Source organism: Phoenix dactylifera, chromosome 10 (assembly GCF_051530095.1).
Source record: "Phoenix dactylifera cultivar Ajwa chromosome 10, Ajwa_hap1_PhDact_Kaust_v1.1, whole genome shotgun sequence".
Classification (NCBI taxonomy): Eukaryota; Viridiplantae; Streptophyta; class Magnoliopsida; order Arecales; family Arecaceae; genus Phoenix; species Phoenix dactylifera.
The window spans coordinates 18,828,879-18,841,210 of NC_143199.1; the positions used below are offsets into that span (position 1 = coordinate 18,828,879).

Sequence of the window (12,332 nt, forward strand, 5' to 3'; positions counted from 1 at the left end):
CCTCTCTGTTTCCTCCCCCCTTTCCACACCTTCCCGATGGCCTCTTCTTATAGGAGTCTTGGAAACGTGTTGAAGACGTGTTGGAGATCTGCCTCGCTGGGGGAGATCTTTGCCACACGCGGATGGAGTTGGATGCGGTGCGGGATGCGGTGAGATGGACGGCTGCGAGGCGGGGATGACTCGGTTGGACGCCTGATGCGGAAGGCGCTAGGGCGTTAACCGCATGAGGAATGCGGCTGCTGGCTTCGCAGATGGGCTGGCACGTGGTTGAGGAGCTGGAGATACTACATTTGCTCGGCACGGCAGCTGGGAAGCACGGTGATTGCGGAGGATTTGGAGACGCCTTGCAGCTGGGACGCGGCTTCGCCAGCGCACGCGATGGACGATCGCGTGGAAGATGGGGACGACTGCTGATGGCGGAATACTCGGGGAAGAGCTGATATCGCAGTTGGGCTGGCACGCGGGGATACGCTGAGGCGTGCCGGCTGGTACGCTGCATGGCGGGGACGCGGGCTGGTGATGCGGGGACATGTGCTTCGGTTGGGACCTTGCTGAGAAGAACCCAGGGAGTTGATGAAGAACTGTATGAAAATGATTGAAGAAGATGGCTTGACTTGAGCTCGGGCTGCCGGGCATTGGGCTCAATCCTAATGTTAATTGGTTTCTTGGATTACTGCACTCAAACACAAATACCACGTTAATTAATTAATTTTATTATTAATGATTAGCTAAAATACTAATTAAAATGGTCTGACGATTGCACTTTTGTGCTCTCATCAAGCCTTGTCCTTTTGGTTTTCTACCTCGCTAATAATGATTCCATATCTCTGACCTTCTGTTTTTGTTCACTTTTAGAGCTATCTATATTATAGGGTTCTATAGTTTGAGAACTACTGTAACGAAGTGCACTTGAAACTTTAGCTGTGTTTTCATTGCTACCTATCATAGACATTAACCTATTTTGCATATAATTCAATAAAGTTATATAAGCATGAAATGCAACTAAATAAGATGAAAACTAAAAAAAAATAAATAACAGTTTCATAACGATGTATAAGTATGTATTTTTCTCACAAGTCACAACTCTCTAACATAGTAACATATTCATTCTTTGACAAACAGATAGAAAGACATTAGACCAACATGAAAGACATGAATATCTATCTTTGAATTGAAAACTTCCAGAGGCGTCCAACTGCATCGGCCCAACATGTCTCGCATGATAATGTTAAGTGTCAATGTGTCTCATACAAATCGGCACCGGACCTTCAATAAGCATGTATATGAATGGGGAGAAGTATGGTGCCAGATGGGGGGACTAGATTTTGTTCAAATGATCTTTAACTTCTTCACTTCCTTTAGATATAGCAAAGGCACTCATTGCATATATCTAAATTTCCCTTTTTACAATTTCCAGTAAAGACAATCTGTTATACTTGAACTACTAAATTAAAATTCATGTAAAATCCAGGGAAACTAAAATAAAGGGAAAAGAACATCTTTTTTAGCTTATGATAATGTTAGGCGCCGGGGTGTCAAATTCAAATCAGCACCGGAGCATTAATAAGCATATTCACTTAGACAGGAGGCATAAGGATTTGTCCATGGGATCATCACCTCTGCTTTTAGAGGTAAAAAAACAAAGACACATTTATGGTAAATCTGTAACAATTTCCCAGCAAGCCTTCTACTTGGATCAATAAAAATTAGGTCCAGTTCCACCACCTAAGTCTTGCAAGTAATATGAGAGTTTAACCAGCAGGCCCAAGTATTTTAGAACTTAAAAGTTACTTATAAAATCAAGAAGAGTCCTTCTACCAACACTAGGATGACTCAAAAATCACCAAACCATCAAAGTGTGACTAAGAAAATAAAACTAAAAAAAAGTAAGACACACTTTAGTATGTATACCACCACGTATACGCCCAAAAAGAATCGAAGAAGAGAGGATAGAGGAGAACAATATAGGGCAAGTGGCAGATTTAGGATTTTAGAGGAGAGAGTTACCTTGGAAGTTGGGACGAAGCATGCCGTAAGTCGCCGGATGCCGAAGAGACTTGCTGAATCGCTGCATGCTCAAGGGTTTTGTACGAGCATGAAGGGGGAGATTGATTTGAGAAGGAAGGGTTTTGCATGAAGGCTCCAAATGTTCCTCAGCCTCAGGGGAGAATTGAAATATCGAGAGAGAATGATGGAAACAAAGAAAGTCGAATGGCCAAGCTAACTGGCTAAGCCTCGGCTGAAAGCTTAAAGCAGTAAGCAATTGGGCCTTCGTCGTCAGCCCTCATGGAGTTGGACTATCGAGCGACGAAGTGAGCGATTTCCCTTGTGGCTGCATCTTGTGGGCCTGCGGGCCCAAATAGATAATTCGGATTTGGGTCGGGTTGGATCGGGTTGTTGGATAAATGATCCAAAATTAACCCAAAAAATAACGAGTCGAGTCGGGTCAGGGTCGGGTTGAGATTCAGTAAACCTAGACCAATCCAAAAAATAAAATGAGTCCAATTTTAAAATCCGATCCAACTCTATGCACTACAGAAAAACGAAAAAATGGCAACATATATATGCCGACGCTAGGTAGAAGTATCGGTAATTTTGGCTTCGGCACCAAAATTTGCCGACGCTTCTAAGTAGCGTCGGCAAGGATGAAACTAAGACGACGCTAATTAGCGTCGTCGAAAGCATATAGTTAGACGATGTTTATAAGCATCGTTGCATGCCAAGGATTAATGAGTAGGAAAGAGAGCAGACGACGCTTAAAAGCGTCATCGGAATCCTAAACACTAACTTTGACTTAAAAGGTGTGTAAACACTAACCTAGGATGACGCTTATAAGTATTGTCGAAAGTCTAAGACCTAAAACAATGGTTATAAGCGTTGTCAAAAGCCTAGGACCTAAAACGATGCTTATAAGCGTTGTCGGAGGCCAAGTCCTCCTTTAAAAACCAATCCCAACCAACTAGCCCTCCCATCAGCCCTAGCCCCCTTTTCCTCCTCTCCGGCATTGATTTGAAGCCCTCCACCCCCCTCCCCTCTTGTATGAAATCTGAGGAGGGGACTTTCAATTCTGAAGGCAAATGGGGAAGGTTGCATCCTGCGACGACGGTAGAAGAACGTATGGTGTCATGTACGAGGATGGGCATAGTGAAGATGTGGATCATCAGTAGGTCTGCAAGATCCTCATGGTCAATGACAGGGGATCAAATATGAAGCTGAGCTGCACGAAGAGAAAACTGGACTAGTTAGCCTCCTCGGGCATTGGAGATTTGATGCGGCCGAACACGAGGTCTAGGAAGAATGCATCGGATGTCTCGGATGGAGCTGATATCCCTTTGGTTAGCAAGTTAGACACTGACCTCTCTGAGGATGCCGACTCTTCCAGTGAGTCCTGTGACAATGCCCGTGGTCCGGCCTCTGTGTCATCCTAGGAGATCTGGATGTTGCCTCTGCCTCCATCCATGTCTCCCTCATGCAGGCTCTGAGGTGACATCTTCAAATGCTTTCATCCGAGGGCTCCAAGCTAGCCTCAAAATGCTTAAGGTGAGTATGCACTTCCTTTGTCTCCTTATTTATGAGTGACCACTTGTTAATCAAATTTCTAGTGGCTTGGACTTTGGAGCTTAAAAGATTTTTGTTCTTTTTCCTTTCCACATTATCCACAGACATCAATATTAGACCTTGCTCAATGCATTAACTTGGCCAATTTTCTTAATGGAGTACCTTTACACAATGGGATTCATGCATGAAAGGCCTTGGTGGGAAGGAATTTAGTACTGCTCTTTTAGAAAGAGAATATTATGAGCTTCCTATGGCCATGAAACTCAAAATTTTGTAAATATTATGCGATGATGTCATAGATTCTATAGAGCTAAGAGCTGAACTAAAAACACAGAAAAATATGACGGCCCTTTAAGCGTTGATATAAAAAATATAACTGACGACGCGATTTAGCGTTACTATTAGCCGACGCATAAAAGCGTCGGCAATGGAGATGCATAAAAGCATCGGCAATGGCGATGCTTATAAGCGTCGCTAAATGCCAATGCTAATAAGCGTTGACAGTTAGGGATGCTTTCTTACAGCATCGGCAAATTTTTTTTTTTAATGCTCATATTGTCGACGCTTTTGCAACACTTTATACAATGTTGCTAATAAACCTAACGACGCTTATAAACATCGGTATAGGCAATAAAAAACATTGGTAATGCCGATTTTTTTGTAGTGACGGATCCTCTAAAATGGGTCGGATTGGATCAAATTGGGTTGGGTCGGGTCATGGGTCTACTCGACCCATTTGTAGCCTTAGTTTAAATCTTATATTAAGTATCTTTAGGATATTCCTTGTTGGTTATAATTTGGTCATATTTATTAGATCTCTAGCGCTGGACGTCGCCCAGTCTCACTACTACCATCTCCACCGCGATGACTCAAGCATTGGGATGGCATCTTTTCTTACCAGGAGGGGTGAATGGGTCAAGAATCGATCTGTTGGAGACCCATTGTCAAATAATACTGCACATCACAGGCTGTTTTCTTCGGTGGGGTTTTCTATGTGACCAATAGTTTATAGAAACTCCTGGGAGTCGATCTCAGTGCAAGATTTGTAGTACAACTAAGCTAGCTGGAGGATATCATGAGAAAGGGCATGTTACATACTCCAAGAAATTTTACATTACATGGTGCAAGGTGAGGGCTATATGAAAGTTTGGATCCTCGGGGATTCTACGACAACAAATGGTTCTAGATGCATCCTACATGGCATCTATGTAAGGAGAGTCCAATATATACCATATCTTTTCTATTTAGGGCTCGTTTGGTTCACGATTTTTCATAGAAATATGATTTCTGAAAAGCAGATTCCTAAAAAGAGAATGCCTGAAAAAGTACTTTTGGCATGTTTGGTCGACCATGAAAAAGTGACCGGTTTTCAGAGTGTTTATGTTTGGTTGATCATCCACTTTTTTGGAAAAGTTATATATAATTCCTATTATATCCTTAATAAAAATTAGGTTTTTAATGCTTTGGATCAAATAAGGATCCTTGATTTAATGCTGAATGGCCTTTTGGAAAAAAATAAAAAGGTTTCGATTTCTGGCTCATAAAAAAGTAACTTTCTCTCTCATGGAAAAGATTTTTTCATAGAAATCATATTTCTACGGAAATACAACTTTTTCGTCCCTCTTCTTTAAAAACTCCAATCAAACAAGAGGTGACCACACTTTTTTTTCCCTTCTTTCTTCTGCAAACCAAACGTAAGCCCTTAATTCTCACCACGTCACCTTTGATAAAAAGATACATAGCATCATTAATGCTAACATCAATACGTGGCAAGGACGATGAAGTAAATCCAATACCGTATCTTTTACAATAAGTTCTTGTTGTGATCCCAATTTCTATGGGTAAAACAAGTAACATCTTTACCATTCAATGCATAGAATAAGCAACTTCTATAACTCAATTCTGCCAAAAGAAAAACTACTCCAATTCAATGGCGTCTATGGTCGGAACCTTAAGTTTCATATCTGTTCATATCGTAGTCATGTTGAGGGAATGCAAGTCCCCCCCGAGTACATGAGAACCTTGCCGGTATGGAACCGGACGACGGCCGACCTCGGGCGGCCGAACTTGATGCCCGACCTCGGAAGTCCGACCTCGGAAGTCCGACCTCAAAAGTCCGACCTCGCCGCCCACCTACCGCGGTTGCACCTTCCTGAAGTCCGGTCAGGGGCCATACCCTGCTACCACCTCCGGCATTTAATGCGCATGATCTCTGCAAAACTCCCTACCCACTCAACAATTAATGCATATCTCCAGCTCACTCAACAATCAGTGTGCGTGGCTCCAGTTATCTACGGATCGTTAGCCCTCCACGGCAAATCAGCTCGGCAGCGTTCAGTCAGTCGTGACAACTCTCTGATCCTGCCCTCACCGCCGACATCAAGGTATTAATTCACCTGGTCGCGCACCAACTCAAACAACGTGCTGAGTCGTACGACCACCTCGCCCCATCACATCACAGGTAATCCGCCCCTACTATAAAAAGGGACCCCTCCTTCTCAGGAGGAGGTTGGACTCAGAAAAGGCCAGCAGAATAGATCTTCCTCCTCTCTCCTTCTCCAAAATTAAGCCTCCCTTTGACTTAAGCATCGGAGGGCTGGTGCCGGAAACCCCGGCCACCGGTTTTCTTTTGCAGGCCCCCCACACGGAGGACGCCGCTCGCCGACGGATCGCCGCCCGCCAGTGTTCGTCGGAGCTCCTCCTCCTCAGCCGACGGCCGCCCCCGGGTCCAATTTCCAGCAACAGTTGGCGCTAGAGGAAGGGCCCGAGTCGCGGTCATGAAGTTGAGAAGTAAGGGAGCCTCCAACGCTTCCCGGCGCCCTCTGCCGAGTCCTAGACACTCCGTCCAGAACTCACCTTCTCCGGCTGATCCGGTTCCTCAAGTTCAGCCGGAACAGTTCGACACCCTGGTGCAGCAAGTCCAAGCCTTGGCCGCTGCCGTCCAAGGCCTGCGGCGTGAGGAAGCCCCACCTACGCTCCCCCCGCAAGCCCAGATCCCGCTGGTGCTTCCTCCGAACGGCCCGATTCTCCAAGGCCAGAACCTTCATGACTCTTCCAGGGCCAACAACGAAGAGCGAGTGTCTCCCCGGAGAGAGCTGCAGGGGGGAAGTCTAGACAGAAGACCCCAGCTCTCCGAAGCCCAGTCGGCCCCGGACCGCCGTGAGCCGGAGCAAACTACGGTGACAATTTCCTGGGTTGGGGAGCTCGACAGAAAAGTCGAGAACTTGGAGCGCCAGATTGAAGCGCTCCACAGCAGGAGAGCAAGGCACGAGGGGGACTTTGAATTCACCACCAAGTCCCCCTTCTCCCGCCAAATCGAGGACGAACCGGTCCCCCCAAGGTTCAAGATGCCTCAAGTGGAGCCCTACAGCGGAACCACCGACCCCCTCGACCATTTGGAAAGCTACCAAGCTCTTATGGCACTGCAAGGGTCCTCGGAGGCCGTGCTCTGTAAGGCTTTTCCAGCGACCCTCCGAGGGACAGCTCGGCTTTGGTTTTTCGGATTAAAGTCGGCCACGGTATCCTCTTTCGAGCAACTCGGCAGACAGTTCGCCACCAACTTTGCTGCCAGTCGGCGCCAGCGGCGGACCTCGGACTCCCTCCTAGACATCAAGCAGAAGGAGGGGGAATCTCTCAAGGAGTATCTTGATCGCTTCACCGCCGCGACGTGGGAAGTTCGCGAGCTTGACCAGTCAATAGCCATGTCGGCTCTGAAGACCGGGGCTCGCTCCTACAGATTCCTCTTCTCTATCGAGAAGAACTTCCCCGCCGACTTCACCGAAATGCTGGCCCGAGCTCGAAGTATGCTAAGGCCGAGGAGGCTATCGCTTTCAGGCGGGGGACAACCGAGCAAGCCTCAAAGAAGCAGAAGAAACGTCGCGAGGAGCGCGGCCGCCAAAGAAGCCGGTGCCCCCGCCGAGAGAAGATCCTTCTCCGGCTGAGAAGCCCGCCTCGACAGCGAGGGCAGCTTCGACCGAGATCCCTGCCTCGGCCGAGGTCCCCACTACGACCTCGGATGTATCCGAGGAGGTATGAAAACTACACTCCCATCAACGCACCTCGGGCCGAGATTTTGATGGAGATTGAAGGTCGGGACTTCTTCCGACCTCCGCCTCCTATGCGGGATACAGGAGTCCCGCGCAACTCCAGAAAGTACTGTCGCTTCCACCGAGACCACGGGCACGACACGGAGGATTGTTTCCAGCTCCGAGATGAGATTGAGGCGCTTATTCGCCGTGGAGTACTCAATCGGTTCGTAAGGAACCGACGTGAAGAAAGAAGGCCAGCGAAAAACGCCGTGCCACCTGAAAATCTGAATGACAACAGGCCCATCGCCGGCACTATCAATGTAATCGGAGGAACCTCGGCTGGAGAACCAGCCCAAGAAGGGATTCCCCCAAAGCGCCCGCGCACTTCTGAAGCCATCTCGTTCTCGGACGAGGATTTGGAAGGGGTCGAGACCCCTCACGATGACGTTGTGGTCATCTCTATGATTGTAAATAAATTTGATGTAAAACATATTTTAGTTGACAATGGAAGCTCAGCTAACATTTTGTACTACCACGCCTACCAAAAAATGGGGTCAACGGGAAGCCAGCTTCGGAAGATCAATACCCCGCTGGTCGGATTCACCGGGGACTCGGTCCCGGTCGAGGGCGAGGTCAGCTTTCTTATTACGGTCGGCCTCGCCCCCCGAGAAAGTACTATGAGGACGGACTTCCTTGTGGTTCGCCTCCCCTCAGCGTACAACGCTATCCTCGGACGACCAGGGCTAAACGCCCTTCGAGCTGTGGTCTCAACTCGCCAACTACTCGTGCGATTCCCCACCAACCAAGGAGTAGGCGAAGTCCGCGGGAACCAACTGATAGCCAAACAGTGCTACATGGCGACCTGCAAAGCGAAGCAACCAACTGAAGCGTCGAGTCGGCAAGAACTACCAGCCGAGGCGCCAACTCAGGCAATGGGCCGCACGCTGCCCATAGAAACCTTGGACGCGAGGGACGACGTCTGGAAAAAGCAAGTAGAGCCTGGTGAGCTTCTTATTCAAGTCCCTTTACAAGAAAATTGCCCAGAGCTAACTGTGCAGATCGGCTCCGGCCTAAGCCCCTGCGAAAGAAAGCGCCTGACCGAATTCCTCCGGGCAAACATTGACGTCTTCGCCTGGTCGCCCGCCGACATGCCGGGAATCGATCCTGAGGTCATGATCCACCGACTCCAGGTGAAGCCGACCTGCAGGCCTGTAAAACAAAAGAAACGGGGCTCTGCCCCGGAACGGCAGCGAGCGGCAGCCGAGGAAGTGGATAAGCTCCTTGAGGCCGGCTTCATCCAGGAGGTCTCCTACCCAGATTGGCTTGCCAACGTAGTCCTCGTAAAGAAGGCCAACGGAAAATGGCGTATGTGTGTGGACTACACCGACCTGAACAAGGCCTGCCCGAAGGATAGCTTCCCTCTCCCCAGCATCGACCAACTCGTCGATTCCACCTCAGGACATCAGCTGCTGACCTTCATGGACACCTTCTCGGGATACAATCAGATCCGAATGGCACCTGAAGATGAGAAGAAGATGGCCTTCATCACCGACAAGGGCACTTACTGTTACAAGGTAATGTCATTCGGGCTGAAGAATGCAGGAGCCACATACCAAAGGCTGGTCAGCCAAATCTTTGGAGATCAAATCGGCCGAAATATGGAAGTCTACGTGGATGACATGCTGGTGAAGAGCCGAGCGGCGGAGCACCATTAGCTGACCTCAACGAAACATTCTCCAAGCTCAGAAAATACCAAATGAAGCTCAACCCGGCGAAGTGCGCGTTCGGAGTCACCTCGGGCAAATTCCTGGGCTTCATAGTGACCCAGCGTGGAGTTGAAGCCAACCCCGAGAAGATCCGAGCACTGCAAGAGATGACACCTCCAAGGACAGTCAAGAAAGTGCAGCGGCTCACTGGGCGGGTCGCAGCCCTGGGGAGGTTTGTCTCCAGGTCAGCCGAGCGCTGCCTTCCATTCTTCAAGATCCTAAAGCGGCCAAAGAACTTCCTGTGGTCGGAGGAATGCCAGCAGGCCTTTGAAGAGCTCAGGTGCCTCCTGGCCTCCCCCCCGCTACTCACCAAGCCTCGGCAAGGCGAGGTTCTTTACTTGTATCTGGCCGTCTCCCCAGTCGCGGTGAGCTCTGTCCTGGTCCGGGAAGACGACAAGTTTCAGAAGCCAGTCTACTATACTAGCCGAGTCCTCTGGGATGCCGAGACCCGATATTCTAAGCTTGAGAAGACAATTTTTGTCCTGATCATTTCAGCTCGGAGACTCCGGCCCTATTTTCAAGCGCATACCATAGCCATATTGACCGACCAGCCCATGAAGCAAATACTGCAAAGGTCGGATCGTGCCGGAAGGATTGCCAAATGGGCGGTTGAACTCGGGGAGTTCGACCTTGATACCGGCCCAGGCCAGCCATCAAAGCTCAAACACTCGCCGATTTCATCGTGGAGTGCAACTTGCTAGACGACCCCGAGCTACCACTCACGCCAACAAAGGAAACCCCGACGCCGCCATGGGTCCTATATGCGGACGGCTCCTCGACCTCGAAGGGTAGCGGAGCGGGACTCATCCTCACCAGCCCGGATGGGATGGTAGCCGAGCAGGCCCTACGCCTCGAGTTCCCAGCCTCAAACAACGAGGCAGAGTACGAGGCACTCATTGCCGGGCTTAAGTTGGCAAAGGAGCTGAAGACAGAAAACCTAAAGGCCTTCAGCGACTCCCAACTAGTAGTGAGCCAGGTCCATGGAGATTTCGAAGCAAAGGAGCCATCAATGCAGAAATATCTCCAAAAGGTGCGGGAACTTACATCCGCCCTGGGCTCCTTCAGCATCCAGCATATCCCCAGAATGGAGAACCTCAGAGCTGACCAACTGTCAAAGCTGGCGACCTCCCGCATGAGTGAGCTCTCCAAGGCAACGGTGCTCGAATACCTCCGAACACCCAGCACAGAGGAACCTGAACCAACCATGTGCATCGACATCGAGCCGAGCTGGATCGACGAGTTCATCAACTATCTGCAGGATGGGACCCTCCCTCACGACGAGCTGGAGGCTCACCGGATCAGGCGTCAAGCTCCCCGGTACGTACTATATGAAGACAAGCTCTATCGTCGGTCATTTACTTCTCCTCTCCTTAAATGTCTCCGCCTCTTGGATGCAGACTATGCTCTGCGAGAGGTCCATGAAGGGATTTGTGGGAACCACCTGGGAGCCCGAGCACTAGCGCATAAGATCCTGCGCCAAGGTTACTTTTGGCCCACACTTCAGAAAGATGCAACGGATTTCGTCCGGAGGTGTGATCGGTGTCAGCGGAATGCCAATATCCGGCGTCGACCTTCGGCCCCGCTGACCTCGATTATCGCCCCCTGGCCGTTCGCCCAATGGGGGATTGATATCCTGGGACCTTTTCCCCTAGCCACCGGGCAAAGAAAATTTCTGGTCGTCTCCATCGACTACTTTACCAAATGGGTCGAAGCCGAACCTGTGGCCCGGATCACCGAGCAAAAAATGCGGAATTTTGTTTGGAAGTCCATAATCTGCAGATTCGGACTCCCCCGTATCCTTATATCTGATAACGGTCGTCAGTTCGACAACATCCATTTTAGAGAATTCTGCTCCGAGCTCGGCATTGACCACCGCTTCACCTCGGTCGCCCATCCCCAAACAAACGGAGAAACTGAGGTAACAAATCGTACCATTTTGCAGGGGCTCAAGGCCAGGCTTGATCGGTCCAAGGGACAGTGGGTCGAGAACCTGTACAACGTCCTCTAGGCTTATCGGACTACGTTCCGATTACCCACTGGCGAGACCCCCTTCAACCTGGCATACAGGACGGAGGCTGTTATCCCGCTGAAAATCGGCCTCCCATCCTCGAGAGTGGAGCACTACGACGCCGACTCCAACCCTTCTTGGCTCAGAAATAACTTAGACCTCGTCGAAGAAATATGAGAGGTCGCCCGAGTCCGCATGGCAAGGTACCAGCAGAAGGCGGCCCGGTACTACAACTCCAGAGTCAAGCCCAAGCTCTTCAAGATGGGGGACCTCGTCCCCAGGAGAGCCGAAGCTTCTCAGCCCACCAAGCAAGGAAAGCTCGCCCCTAACTGGGAAGGACCGTACTAAATCGCCCGAGTACAACGACCCGGAGCGTACAAGCTGGAGTCTCTCGGAGGAACCCCTATTCCACGGAGCTGGAATTCTGAGAACCTACGGATGTATCATCAGTAAAACCCTGAGGGGTCCCTGGTGATCAGGAGCATGAATCCCATCTCCTCCTTACAATAATTTACCTCCTCGCAATGATTGTCTTATGCCTCTCCTAATATTGGGACATTTGTGATCCCCAGATTCCTCGACTGAGCTCGGGATGTCCCGTGCGTCGACCGTAGAGTCCCAAACTCCCTCGACTTCGGAAAGCGTTACCAGGTCGCCAGCGAGCCCAAGCTCCCTCGACCTCGTGCTCGATACCCCGACTGAGCTCGGGATGCCCCGTGTGTCGACCGTAGAGTCCCAAACTCCCACAACCTCGGAAAGCATCACCAGGTCGACAGCGAGCCCAAGCTCCCTCGACCTCGTGCTCGATACCCCGACTGAGCTCGGGATGCCCCGTGTGTCGACCGTAGAGTCCCAAACTCCCTCGACCTCGGAAAGCGTCACTAGATCGACAGCAAGCCCAAGCTCCCTCGACCTCATGCTCGATACCCCGACTGAGCTCGGGATGCCCCGTGTGTCGACCGTAGAGTCCCA

General features: G+C 50.0%; 1 protein-coding gene across 1 annotated transcript; it reads left to right on the forward strand.

Annotated features, from left to right (window-relative positions):
* Positions 1–10,178: 10,178 nt before the first annotated feature.
* LOC148702285 (uncharacterized) lies at positions 10,179–11,945 on the forward strand. The gene is made up of 2 exons (XM_088705296.2): positions 10,179–10,882; positions 11,933–11,945. Exons 1-2 carry the CDS (start codon positions 10,179–10,181, stop codon positions 11,943–11,945), a joined length of 717 nt encoding a protein of 238 aa, XP_088561422.1.
* The last annotated feature ends 387 nt before the right edge of the window (positions 11,946–12,332 follow it).

Coding starts and splice junctions, on each gene's coding strand:
- LOC148702285 (XM_088705296.2), top strand. CDS start 10,179: ATGGTAGCCGAGCAGGCCCTACGCCTCGAGTTCCCAGCCTCAAACAAC.